The sequence below is a fragment of the Rhineura floridana genome, chromosome 11 (genome assembly GCF_030035675.1).
Source record: "Rhineura floridana isolate rRhiFlo1 chromosome 11, rRhiFlo1.hap2, whole genome shotgun sequence".
In the NCBI taxonomy this organism is placed as follows: Eukaryota; Metazoa; Chordata; class Lepidosauria; order Squamata; family Rhineuridae; genus Rhineura; species Rhineura floridana.
Window position 1 is genome coordinate 48,547,362 of NC_084490.1, and position 14,454 is coordinate 48,561,815.

General features: G+C 45.1%; 1 protein-coding gene across 3 annotated transcripts in view; it reads right to left on the reverse strand.

Moving 5' to 3' along the window:
* LOC133366332 (trafficking kinesin-binding protein 1-like) overlaps positions 1–11,310 on the reverse strand; it is a 42,507-nt gene extending 31,197 nt beyond the window's left edge. For all 3 annotated transcript variants that reach the window (XR_009758382.1, XM_061589332.1, XM_061589333.1), the window contains exon 1: positions 11,012–11,310. Coding sequence is in view for 2 of the 3 variants with exons in the window: in XM_061589332.1 (XP_061445316.1) it covers positions 11,012–11,150 (139 nt within the window). In the remaining variant the exon portion in view is untranslated. The remainder of the gene's footprint in view (positions 1–11,011) is intronic.
* Positions 11,311–14,454: the final 3,144 nt, after the last annotated feature.

Consider the following 14,454-nt stretch of genomic DNA (forward strand, 5'->3'; position numbering starts at 1 on the left):
ACTCTCTTTGAATTTAATGGGGCTTACTTCTGAGTAAGTAGGTACAGAATGGCAGCCTAGGCATTGGTTTAGAATTGGCATTGGTGGAAAACAGGGCTCTTGTGCCTTTAGCAGCTGGATAGCAGGCAGAAATTCAACACTGCGAACCTTTTCTAGTATCTATCATCATCTTATTGTATTTGACTAAAAGCCATCACAACCTTTTCTAGTATGGAAATACAATTATGGGAAAAGTTTCACCATGACTACACTCCAATTTTGTGTTGATTCCATCTTCCTTTTATTTTATCTCTGTCAATCAGTGTGCTTCCTTGTTGATTATTCAACATCCCTACTCTTGGTTTAAATTTCCCCTTAATTTCTCTAATCGTTTGGAATAGGGCTCTTGTTCTACCCTTTTTGTTGTCCCCTTCTATTTCTATACAATAACTATTGTAATAGTTTTCTTTGTCCCTAAGTACTAGTCGCTGTATGGTTGCATTTAGGGTTCTAACTGTGTTTCTCTCTCCTTTTGCTTTCCTTCTCTTTAACCATTTTAAGAGTTTCTTCAGTCATCCATTGAGGTCTGTCTTTTTGCATTCTTCCCAATGTCTCTGACTTCACTCTATAGTTCTTCTGGTTGTCTGTCAACTAAGCTTAAAGCCTCAAATCTGTTCCTTATTTGATTTTAAATTCTTCTTGGATGTTATTTAGATTGTATTTTGGCATTATGATTGCTTTGTTCTTCTTCTTTAGCTTTACTTTGATTTTCGATACGACCAGTTCATGATCTGTCCCGCAGTCTGCTCCTGGTCTTGTTTTTGCAGAAAGTATGGAACTTCTCCATCTTCTGTTACCAATTATATAACCAATTTGATTCCTGTATTGACCATTTGGTGATGTCCACGTGTACAGTTGTCTTTTTGGTTGCTCAAAAAATGTGTTTGCAAGAAACTAATTATCGGCTTCACAGAATTCAATAAGTCTTTCTCCTGCTTCATTTCTATCTCCTAAGCCCCATTTCCCCACAAGTCCTAGTTCTACTCTGTTTGCTCCTTTTGCATTCCAGTCCCCATCAGCACATCTTGTTTTGGTGTGTGATCAATTTCTTCCTATACTTCTGTGTAAAATCTTTCCAATTCCTCTTCTTCTGCGTTTGCCGTTGGAGCATAGACTTGGATGATGATTATGTTAATAGGTTTCCCATTTAATCTCATTGATATCACTCGCTCAGACTTTGCGTTATAGCTCCTAATTGCTTTGCTACATCACTTCTCACTATTAAAGGAACCCCGCTTCTTCTTAATTTCTCATTTCCTGCATAAAATATTTTGTAGTTGCCTGATTGAAAATGTCCCATTCGCGTCCATTTTAATTCACTTATGCCAAGTATTGTAATGTTGATGAGCTCCATTTCTTGCTTGACAATTTCTAACTTTCCCTGGTTCATGCTTCTCACATTCCATGCTCTTATTGTGTGCGTCATACAACTCCGGACTCTCCTTTTGCATGAATTGTTACCATTTAAAAAAACACACAATAGCTTTCATTTTCTGCTTGTATGGGCCACATCCAGACATAAGAAGTTTTATTCTAGAAGGTGTTGTGAGTGGAGAGAACACTCCTTCAAGCTCAGTGCACACACTTATTATGCATTTGTGGGAGTCAAACGTTCTGATCATATTATTCCAATACTGTGCCAATTGCATTAGCTGCCTATTGGTTTCAATTTAAAGGGCTGAATTTTTCCTTGGAATTTTTTTTTTAACAACAACAAAGCCCACATATTCCCACCACTTTAGACAAAATCATGCATCTCAGGAAGTGGCTTATTACCCATGTACGTTTATGCTATAGGGAACCAATTTCTATAAGGAGCCACAAATCACATCAGACACTCCCTCTCATTCTGTTTGTTTAAAACTACTCAATGAATCAACCAAACTACAGGAACTTGAACCCAGGTTCCCCAGATTAAGAATCCCAGGCTTTTTTCAAGTAATGCTTAATATGTCTATTTTTCATTCTCCATGTCGTCAACGCAACAACGTCATCTACACAGGCCAGAATGCTCATTCCATTTCTAAATTTCTCACACACACTTTCCATCCCATGTTTAACAATATTCATAAGCAACATAAGAAAAGGCTCAAATGTGTTTCAATGTAATGCTGTGAAAACGCTCCATTCTGGCTTCAAGGCCAAGCTGAAGGTGTAAATTAGGTTTACTGTATTTGGTTCCCAGCTCCATTCTGATGTAGAAGCACATCAGTCTAATGGAAAGGCAGATTGTCTCAAGCTAGAAAAGGAAAAATGAAAAAACACAGCCAGGCGAAGATTTGATTGAAAGAGACATTTCCGGTGCTCAAACAAGCTGCTCGAGAGTCAGCTTTGCCCTATTTAGCCTCTCTCCAAGGGCAGTGTCAGTTCCAATCAAATCTGCATCACTTACTTCCTCCCCCCCCCCATACACCTTTTGCCCAAGTCTCCTTAACAGAGGCCGAGGCTCATGGTCTTTCTTTACAGGGGAAAACCAGTGTATTTTAATGAGGTACAAGAACAATTCAGCATATATCAAAGAAAACAAAGATAGATATTTTCACAATGCCCTCTGCTGTGCTGCAGTGGTCTTATGATGAATGCTTCACCGAATGCTCATATCACAACTTCCCTGATTCAAACTATTTTCAGGACACAACTCAGGCTGCCATCACAGTTTGAACTGAAACAGTTGAAATATGCATATCATCACCATCATGTATTTGTATAGTGCAATCAGATGCCCATAGCACTGTACATGAAACAGAAGAAAAACAAGTCCCTGGCAAAAAAGTACAATCTAATAAAATAACATGAGGACAACAAAGGAAGGGACACAAATAGGGGACAAAGCAAGGACTGCAAATGCACATACTCTAGGTATAAAAATTATGAAAAGCAAAAAAATTCCAAAAGCTTTGGAATAAAGGAAGGTTTTTAGATAAGACAAAAACAGAAATTGAGGGAGCATTCCACAAGTGCTCCGGAACACAATACGGAGCAGCAAGAGAAAATGGACGAAGTTAAGCTAAAGAGCAAACAACCCTGGAATGGCATAAAACAGGTTTGTTTTTTTAAAGTCACTCAAGATTACATGAGGTAAGTAGTTAGGTAGCTTTGGAGCAACCTTCCCCAATCTATGATTCTGTCAGTCTGGTGACCATTAAATGTTTTTGACTAGAACTCCCATCATTCTTGACCATTGGCTGTGTTGACTGAGGCTGATGGGAGTTGTATTCCAAAACATCTAGAGCAGCCTTTCCCAACCTTTGGGTCCCCAGATGTTGCTGGACTACAGTTCCCATAATTCCTGACCACTGGCCATGCTGGCTAGGGCTGATGGGAATTGTAGTCCAGCAACTTTTGCGGACCCAAAGGTTGGGAAAGGCTGATCTAGGAGGAGATAGGTTGCAAGCAGAGTGCTCTGGGGCCTAGATCTAGGCTATATTAGGAAGCTGCCTTATACAAAGTCAAACCATTGGTCCATCTAGCTGAGTATCGTCTACACCAAAGGTAGTCAATATGTTGTTCTCACTTGTTGGACTCCCGGCTTTCAGCAGTCCTAGCCAGTATGGCCAATGGTCAGGAATTGGGAGTTGGAGTCCAACAGCATCTGGAGGGCAACACCTTGGCTACCTCTGGTCTCTGCTGACTGGCAATGGCTCTCCAGGGCTTTAGGCAGGAGACCCTGGAAATGCCAGGGATTGGACCTTCTGCTAGGCAAAGCAGATGTTCTACCACAGAGATAGGGCCACTCCCACTGAAATAGGTTGTAAACAGTTGCCTCTCATTTTCTATTCTGTTGAAGCATAATATGCTGTAAGAGGTAAAAAAGAATTCTTTCCCACTTCCCTGGGTCAAAATGAGGTACCAGAGCAGGAACAGTGTGGGCTTTGCTCCTGCAGCTGCTCCACAGAGACAAATGGAGAATTTTGCACTGCTAACAGTGAAATAAAGGAAGCAGAGAAGCATTTGAACAAGGGGACACCAAAGAGCCAGAACTCCTTGGTTTGATTCACAGCCATGATCCCAAATATAGCCTTTTGCTCATCTCAGTTTCTCCACCACTCCCTGATGATCAACGCACGCAGCTGGTTAAGCAATGGTCCTTTATTGCCAACCAGGGCTAAGCCTATCTATTCCCAGTCACCAATGTCTGACGCAGAAAAAGCAGGTTAACAGGAGAGTATCTGAGATGACATCAAATCCCATTATGCAGTTCTCGGATGAGGATGTTATGCAATGGAGTCAGGCCGTGCCAAAGCGGTTACGATCCCCGTTCCCGCCAGCCAGGGGAACATTCTGTCCGTTCCCACCCAATTGCCATTAAAACAAGCCAGCTAATCCCGCCCCCTTTCCTGCCTGCATTGTGCCCAGCATGTCTATGTAGCGGGAAGATGCCATAATTGTTCTCCAAGCTGCATACACGCCCTACCCCACCTTCACTCCACAGAGGATCCCTTTGGCACCCCATCATCCATGCCAGCCATAATTGGAAATAATCGGAGCATGAATTCCAGCAGAGCAGGAATAAACCTCCCAGCTGCGCAAGCGCCAGAGCCCCTAATTTACCTAGTTATCCTGTGCATAGCCTCTTCCCAACATTGACTGCCAGTCTATCATCCCCTTCACTTCTGCCTCACAGAGAATAATTAGGAGACCCAGGTTCAACGTTTTAGGGTTCAGACCTTCAGTAGTTAGGGTCTGGTGACAGACAAACAAAAGATGCTCCCTTTGAAAAGACATCAGATAGCCTCTGATTCTAAGCAGTAACTTGTGACCTACCTTGCAGGGGTGTGGTGAGGATCACTAAGTATAATGCACATGAAGCACTGTTTTCCACTGAAGTCAGTGGGACTTCCAAAATTAAAGTATTTAGGGAATGTTATCAATATTCTTCCCCTATCCCTACCATTTCATCCTCCATTGGAGAGACTGGTTATAGACGCACAAACTACATTGACAGCACTTATAAATCACTCCAGTTGACAGCTGTTGTCATATAGAGTGTGGCTTACTACTTATATCACACTACTTCCATTTTTTTTACTTACTTTAAACATTAATACCACACCTTTCAAACATGCTCACAACTATGTTGCCATTACAAACCACTCCTCCTGCGGTGGGGTGGGATAAGCATGACCTGATGAACAAGGACCACCATATATGTACAGTGGCTTCATCAGAAACAAATCCAGCGCATGATGCTGGTGTAGAGAAGTGGCACTGCTCCCCAGCACAAATGGCTGAGTAAGCATAAATACAGGGAAGAGCCAACATAGCGCCAGGGCAGAGCCCCTGCTTTGGTGCAAAAAGGTCCCAGGTTCAATCCCCAGCATCTCCTCTGCCTGGAATCCCGGAAGGCTGCTGCCAGTCAGTGTACACAACGCTGACCTTGATGGACCAATGGTCTGACTTGGTATAAGGTAGCTTCCAAAGTGGCCTTTAAAAGATGTAGAGCGATAGATGTCTACCGATTCAAAAACCTGTTGGGGGCTCCAGCCTCTACTGAAGTCATATCCAATGTCAGGGGCAGTCAACAGGGTGCCCTCCAGATGTCTGCTTGTTTATAAATGAATAAGTAAGATTTCTTACTTGCCCTTTACCGTAAGGTCCCAAAAATAGATAAAACAGTTAAGAGAAGAACAAATACAACCATCCCAGCCAGAACAGTATACATTCAGCAAAAGAGGTGGATCACACAAAACAAAATACCTGAACTGTGAAAGGCCAGGGTAAAGACGTTTGCCTTCAGCATAGAGCGAAAGCTATACCATGTTATTGGACTCCAGCTTCCATCAGCCCCAGTCAGCACAGCAAATAGGGATGAAAGGAGTTCTAGTTCAGCAATGTCTGGAAGGCTATGACTACTCCTGCCCTCTGTTAAGGAAACCTCAGCCTCCAATACTAAATGAGTTTTGGAGGGGTAGCTGGCTGGCTGCAATTACTCAATGAACTAAGAACTGCGTTGCTCAAACAGACCACAGGCCCATCTAGTCTACCATTCTGCTCCCAAAAGCAGGCAGCCGGATTCCTTGGGAAGCTCACAGTTAGGGCTTGATGTAATAACCATGTCCTGTTACCCACCACCACCAGCAAGCAGAAGCACACTAAGTAAGGAGGGGGAAATGCACTCTGCACATGCCCCATGATGCTTACAATCTAAATTTGGAAAGTGATGGAGACACATATATAAGGGAGTACCAGGAGAGAAGGGTTCAGGCCCAAACTCAAAACTATCCTACTCAAAAAAGTTGCCCTGCAATGGTGCCATAGATTCTGCTGCAATTGTCATCATGGCAACCTGTGGGATCCTGCATATCATCTATAAATCTACCAGTAGATGCCGATCTACCTCCTGCCCACCTTCGGCATACACAGCACGAGGGGAAATGATTGCAAAGCATTTTTTCATATGTGAAGAGAAAACTGTTTATCCGCATTTCCTGATGAGTCATCTTCTAGCTCTTAAAATAGAAAAAAGACAAAGGGGGCAAAATGACCTCTCAGCAACCGACCTTCATAAATTTCCAGCAGGAATGAAACCAGCCAGACTAAAAGCTCCTTGCAACCTGATCTAGCGACTTTCACCCCTTCAATTTTTGTGCAAGTAGCTCAGGAAAATTCAGTGAACAGCTTTTTCTCCTAAAGGAAGTTTCACTCCTCCCCCCCAAAAATCCTAATTACTTTTTCACAGTTATCAAGCTGCCAGTGATAAAGCATAAAGAAAGTGGAGAGAGGGCCGTTTGCAAGGGATTATACATTGTAGGTTACAAGCATCATTGGCCTGGCAAAACTCCATAGAAGGATCCCTCTCGGATACGATTGGCTACATACTGTCAGTTTGTCTTGGAGCAATGTACGATTATCCATGCTCTCGGGCCATCCAGTCTGGACTACTGCAATGTGCTCTATGTAGGGCTGCCCTAAACAAACTGTTCAGAAACTTCAGTTAGTGCAGTTAGGGGTAATAGAAATAACTACCTGCATAACTAATGATGGAACAACTTGCTACTTGGGTAATTTTTTGCAAGCCGGGGGAATCAAAATAACAGCCTCACAAGGCTGCCAAGAGGAGCAACTTTCCATGCCTGAAAGAGGGGCATGTGCAAGTTAAATGACACTTTTTTTAAAAGCACCTTCATCAAGGCTTCAAAAGTCAGGTGAGTTGGACAATGAAGCCCTTATAGCCACAGTTGGAACATGGCTATTAATAAATCCACAGAGCTCATATCAACGAGTTCAAGCCTTGTCTCAAGGAAGAATCCTCCAAACATCACTCCCTCCACACACACCCATCACACCAAACAATCATTGTACACAGCAGAAGTGTAGGTAATTCCACACATCTCAAGCAAGCCAGGTCACATTCAATAGGCCTAGGAATGGCAAAGCAAAAGCAAAATCTCCAGGACAAAACCTTGAATCAGTGCCCTGGGAGGCAAATTACTCTGACCTCACCGCATATAAGACAGCTTTAGGATTCTTAAGCATAAAGGAAAACACAGCCGCTAAGTCTCCCCAGAAGGAAATCACGTCCATGTCACCATTTGCAAAACTTCTCCCTTCATTGTCAAATGTTCCCAGGGCAGGACACAACAATAAAAATAACATTTTGAAAAAGGAGTAAGCGCTAGAACGGCAACAATTCTCTCATTGCAACAGACCCCCAATACCTCAGAAAGAAGAGGGCAACCTCTATTTAGGTCTTAATCCGAGAGCTTAATAATGATAAATGAAACAGGGTAGCTATCATGAAGTAAACTCTGGGGGGGGGAGGGAGACCGGGAGACACACCTTTGATACTTTTGCAGCCAGACAGTCAACCCAAAGCTTGGCCCACAAAGTAGCCTACTCATACACAAAAGCCTGAAGGAAGAGGAGGAAAACAGGCAATTGGGAACAGAAGTGGTTGGATGTTGATTTAAGGATTGGTGGAGACTCCAGATCCAATGCAGGTAAGAGCTTACTGGTTGATCCCATCTGAACTTGAACTGAAACAACAATTATGTATTTAGCTTTTATATATAAAGCTGCTCTTTAAAAAATAGGAGCAGCCCATTTTACAGCCATACATACAATCAAGTTAGCAGTGGAGCCTGGTCTAGTAGGGCAAATGGGGCACTGCCCCACCAACCTCAGCCTGCCCTCAGACAGCCCCCACCTGTCTGCCATCTTAATCACAACTAGTTAGGGGGTGGAACTGCCTGTTCTTGTCTCTGGCTTCATCTATTTATTTATTTATTTATTACATTTCTATCCCACTTCTCCTCCAAGCTCAAAGTGGTGTACAAACACGGTTCTCTCCCTCCCGTTGTTATCCTCACAACAACCCTGTGAGGTGGGTTAGGCTGAGATACTGTGACTGGCTCAAGGTCACCCAGCAAGCTTCGTGGCTGCATGGAGATTTGGACCCTGGTCTCCCAGGTCCCAGTCTAACACTCTAGCCACTACACCATACTGGCTCCACTGTTGGTCTTCCTGCCTTCCGTCCTACCAGTCGCAATGGGCATCAGTTCCACCTACTGTTGATCTCCATGCCTTCTGCCCTATCTGTCCCAAAGGGCACCAGCCAAAAGAAGGAATACAGCTATAGAAGCAAACAGACAGCTAAGCTACTACAGGATAACAGTATCTTGTGAATGGTTCCCTCTCTTGGCTGTCATACAGCAATATTTAGGAAACAACGGAACACCTTCAGCAAACTACCCAAGGCTTCTGCACAGCTGCTCACCTGTGGCGAGTAAGAATTAGCTTCTAGGTGACCAAACATCAGTGTTTAATGTTAAATAGCTGGTTCTCTCTTTTAGGGCACAGTGGACTAACATTGGTACAGGTATGGGCAAGCAGGCATTTAACTTTTCTAGCCTTTTCTGCAAGGCTGTCCTGTCCTGTCCTATCCTGGCAGGCACCACACAATTGGTAGGGCATCTACCTTTTTCAGAACATTCCTATAAATTAGAGTGGACATCCTCCAAATGCATTGAAAGCCCATGGAAAACATAATCGAGGAAAGTTCTCACCAGCATGCTCAGCGCTCAGTCATCATCAAGGCTTGGCACTGCATGTGTGAATGAACCATCGCAGGTCAATCACCACAGGTGAAGCTTCCCTGAAATCCCTTCAGCCACAAGATTTTTTTCCCAAGAGGCAGTCACATGTACAGGTGGAAGTAATGTAGTTGTAAGACCTCAAGAGAGGCCTCTGTGAATTCAACTCTATTGAAGTCCCAGTTTCCCAGTGCACACAAAGCCATTTCATAATTTACACAGCCCAAAACCTGGCTTTACCACCCCACTGTGTATACACTCAACAACAAAAGAAACCTGCAGCCTGTCCCAGCTCTCTGACGCACAAACCTGCATAATACACATGTCCAAAGCCAGGTTTGTCATATTCCTTCACTAACAGGTATGGACCTATATAAAGACATATAAAACACATCAAAGAAGCCCAGAGATTGTGCAGATCATCAGACTTCAGAGAATTTTTAATAGGAAACTGAGCACCTTTCATTTCAAAGTGCATGTCCTTGACTGTCCTGCCAATGTTCCTCATATAGGCAACATCAACTTAAACTCTTTATTTCTAAAACTTCTCTCTGTAGAGGAGGTTACAATACAACCCTCCGTCCACCTCAACCATTTCCTTGTTTTTCACACCAGGGAGCCTCCCCCCCCATCACCATTTTAATTACCTTTAAATAAGTACATAATAGAAGCTTACCTGTCATTTTGATGGAGAGGCAACTCTATGGAAAAAACATCAGCACTTCCCAACAGAGGCTTGAAATCAGCTGGTCTCCTGCTCCCTCACACATGTCCATAGCCCCCTAACCTGTTGGCCCTTGTCCCATTCTTCTCCAGGAGCTGCCAATAAATGGTAAGGAATCCCACACACACATATAATTTTTTAAAGAACTGTTTGCGTGGAATTTTGAATTCCAGTTATTACAAAGTTTCACCACAAGCTTTGTTTTGGGGGGTGGGTAAGACACAGAAATAAGTGGGAATCTAGACAGAAGAAACTGCAGAGGTCATCTAGTCTACCTCTCCTGTTGAAGGGCAGAATCATCTTCCCAGACTCCAGATTTCTCTTTCTTATCTGAGAAAGATGTAGATGTAGTGGTGAATGTGTCAACTAGAACCTGGGGGACCAGAGCTAAAAGCCCAACGCAGCTCACATGGTGACCTTGGGCCAGTTCACTATATCACACAGGGTTGTTGCGAGAATAAAAGAAGAGATGGTGTGTGCCACCTTGACCTTCTTAGTGAAAAGGTGGGATACAAAGGCAATAACAAATAACCTAAATAAGAGGAGTGAAGCATAAATCAGGACTCCTGGGTCCTTTCCTCAGCCCTAGGAGGCAAGCAGCAACAAATGGTTAAAAACAATCAAATTGGGAGATTGCTTTGCCGCTGAAAACCGACTGTGCTCCTGAGCCTTCAACAGCATCCCTGACAAGGAGAAATAGAACAGGTGAAGCTCTTCCAGCCATGGCAGTAAAGTGATGAAGAAAGGTAGGCGTGCATGCGTGCGTGTCTGGTGGATGTTGAACCCACAGGGGCAGAGCCAAAAAAAGAAACAGCAACCCTGCATAAAGCAGCTTAGGGCAGCCATACTCCCCAATAACCTTCTGGAAGAAAGAGGGCTGCAGTCAGTAACCGCCAGCAACGTCCAGACACACACCTGCCCAGGGTCAAGTTCATTCACGGCAGTCGGGTAGCAGGGCCTCGACAGGCCTTCCAACCAGCTCCATCTCAACACATGGAGATTTTTTTAAAAAAAGAAACTCAACGCCTATCCCAGCAAGACCACCGCATCTGGCTCCAGGAACAGAGCTGTGCCCCCCCTCCTCCCCCATCCCCAGAAGAAAAAGGCAAGCTGAAGGTCAGGGACAACCGCACACCGGGAAAAGGGGAGGGGGAAATCGGACGCAAGCCCAGCATCCCCACTGGCCTCTTCCAGCCCCCTCCCTTTTTCTTCTTACCCTCCTCCAGCTCCTGGGATATTAAGCCAGTGCTGTCATCCAGCTCCGAATTCCCGTTGACTTCATCGTAAGAGGCCGGGCTGGTCCAGAATTCCATCTCCGGCGAGCCCAGCAACTCCCCGACCTCCGTGGGCAGCATAGTCTCGCAGGGAGGCACCCCCGCACACACCCCGCGCGCTCTGCCGGAGGAGAAGGGGGGCAGCCCCAGCCAAGGTTTCGAAACGCGCGTAAGAGGCGCCCGAGGACTCCACGCTTCTTCTCCCGGGCTCTTTGGCAGTGCAACCTCTGTCTGCCCCCGCCCACCCCTATTTATAGAGTCTGCCGTCCACCTGCTTAGGAAGAGTCCACTCCGACCTCAAAACGTGGGGGGTCTACAGGTGGGAAAATATACAAGTGCACGGCTCGGACCATCTCATCAAAACACCTGCAAACAGCAAAGAGGCACAGCTTACTAGCTGAGAATGAAATGCTTGTTTGGGGGCAATGAGGGGCTAGGCTTGGGGAAGAGGGTTGCAAATGGGAAAGGGGGAGAAGGGGGAAAGAGAGCCTTTCCCCTGTTGTTATGCAGCGGAATGGTCTATGCCAGCTCCATCTTTATGCAGTATTTTTTGAATGGGAGGGTGAGTTGCTGTGGGTTCAGCTATTCCTCAAGCACGTATAGATACATTTTCTCTGGATCAACGCATCCAGAATAACTGCCATCTGATTTTATACTCCCTAACGTAGATTAGAATCTCTGGCCCACACACAACAATGTGCTGGGGGAAATGAGAGAAATGTATCTTGGTTTTTAGTATGAGCAAAGGATATTGAAAAGTAAGGACCAATGTAAGTGTGTTTATGCACACATGTGCTATTGGCAGCCTGACTTCACTGGAAACTGCCAAAGATCCTGGAGCTGGTGATAGGGGCTACCAACTGACCAGGAAGGAAAACCCCCAGCTTGGCCTGCTTTTGTGTTTTTAACAAGAGCTTTACATGCAGAAATCAGTCCGTTAATCTTTTTGCAGAATACTGATCAGCATGATCACCTGCTAATGCATGCAGTTCAGGCTGGAGCTGGAGAAAACAAAACAGGTGGCAACCTAAGATTGGTATACACATGCACGGATGGTACTTAACATATATTTAGTTCATATATTTAGGTATTGTACAGAACAGCAGGGTAGCAGGCTGGACCTCTTCAGAAGGCTTTCAGTCTGCATTAGAGGGGCTAGTTTCTCAAAAGAGATCAGATTTCCAGAGAAGCTTGTAAGGAATGAAATAATTCCATGCCACATGATTGGGCATTTCCTGTGATATATTTTGAAGACAGTTACAGCAGACATCAGTTGATCCTAATGGGCTCTGGTTAAGTATTTGGGAAGTGGTTAAACTGAGGTCCCTAGGAAGAACCTGTCAGTGTGTCAATGCAAAGCTGGCCTGCTTGTTGCTACTTTGAACAACCCTCACTGCAGCGCGTTGTGCCTGGTGTGGGAAACATGTGGCCCTCCATATGCTGTTGAACTACAACTCCCATCATACCTGGCCATTGGCCATACTTGCTGGGGCTGATGGGAGCTGTAGTCCAGCAGCATCCAGAGGGCCAAAGGGTCCCCACACCTAATTTAGTCAAAACCTTTTTTTAAAAAAAGGTAATTCATGAGCAGTTTTTTCTACCTCCAGAGGTAATTCATCATGATCCACTAATTTCCCTGTTGGCTCAAGAGCAGTTCCCTATCTCCAGGTGACCTACATATTGCATACCATAGGCCTCTGGCAGCCCCAGAGCTTCCATCAGATATGGCATTTCAGGCAGTGTGAAAAGCTTTCAAAGCAGTCCTGAATAATTTACATTGGTAATGTAATAATGGAAGCCATTTTCACAGGAGGGAAGGAGCTTTTTGCCAAGCAGGCTGGAGAATGACAGGGCAGGAGGAAAGGTGGCAGAATCACCAAAAAGTGCACTTCAGAGCCGAGATACCTTACCTGTGGCCCTCCAGGTGTTGATGAACTACAACTCCCACAATCCATGACCATTGGCTGGGCTGGCTATCTGGATCCAAGGCCACAGGTTAGCCACCCCTGTTTCAGAGGGAAGTCTGGATTTTGAGAGGATCATGAGAACATAGGAAGCTAGGGGGTAAGTCAAGCCCATTGGTCCATCTAGCTCAATACTAGCTACACTGACTGGCAGCAGCTCTCCAGGGTTTCACTTTCAAGCAAGGCATAATTCCTAGCCCTACCTGGAGATGCCAGGGATTGATTTTGGGACTTTCTGCATGCAAAGCCTTATACCAAGTCCAACCATTGGTCCATCTCCATCATCATTGTTTACACAGTGACTGGCAGAGGTTCCCATGGTTTCAGACGGGGTTCTCTCCCTTTGTGGACACGCCAGAGATGGAACCTGGAACCTTCTGCATGCAAAGGAGTTGCTCCACCACTGAGCTACAGTCTTTCAAAAGTATTATTTGCAAATACACACAACAACGGAGAATGAAGCCTTCTCAAAATCCAGGCCTTCCTCTAAATTCCAAGCCGTGGTTGCACTCTCATTGCTAGCTTCGCTGCTGCCCTGGAATAATTCTGGGAGTAAAGCCAGACTTTAGCAAGGTTGCCTTAGCAAGCAAAGTGGAAAATCCAAGTAGTGTCCTGCTCCCCACTAATGAACATGGGGCCCAAACGTCCAGAAAATTCTCCTATGTGAGCCCTTTCAAAATGAGCAGAAGCTGCACAAGAACACTGCCCGGCTCTTGGAGTAGCTCCCATTCATTTCAGCAGGGCTCTGTGCAGGAGAACTTTCCAGGGGATTGGGCCTTACTGGGTGGCAGATCTCTTTGTCTCCCACCCCACCACCCTTAATGGTATAAAAAAAAACCCACCACCACTACCAGGCTCCCACTTTTCCTCGCCCTGTGGCAGGGCCATTCCTGGGTCAAAAACTCACCAGGAGATGTCCAAGAACTGGCTGGAAGATAGGAAGCTGCCTTATACCGAGTCAGACCAACATAAATCCAGCTCACTATCATCTGCACTGACTGGCAACAGTTTTCCAGGATTTCAGACTGGGGTCTCTCCCAACCTTATCTGGAGATGCCCGGGATTGAACCTGGGACCTTTTGCATGCAAAGCAGATGCTCTGCCACTGAATTAGGGCCCTCGCCCTACACTGCCCAAAAGGGAAGCAAAAGGGCATGTATGGCTGAGACAGCTATAGACAGAAGTAAGTACAGACAGATGTAAGTGGCACTCGGGCAGGCAATTAGCTGTCCTGTTTTGGTCTGTGTACCCTGGTGCAATCTGCTTAGCCCCCCAGGGGAAATCTTTACTATGGAAGATTAGTTGGAAAGGTTCACTTTGGGGGTGATGACTCAAAGCATGCCTTCCAGCTCCCCCAATGTACACTTTCCAACGTACACACCCTTGAACATCCCCTTACCAAGGGAAAAAGAATACGCAGA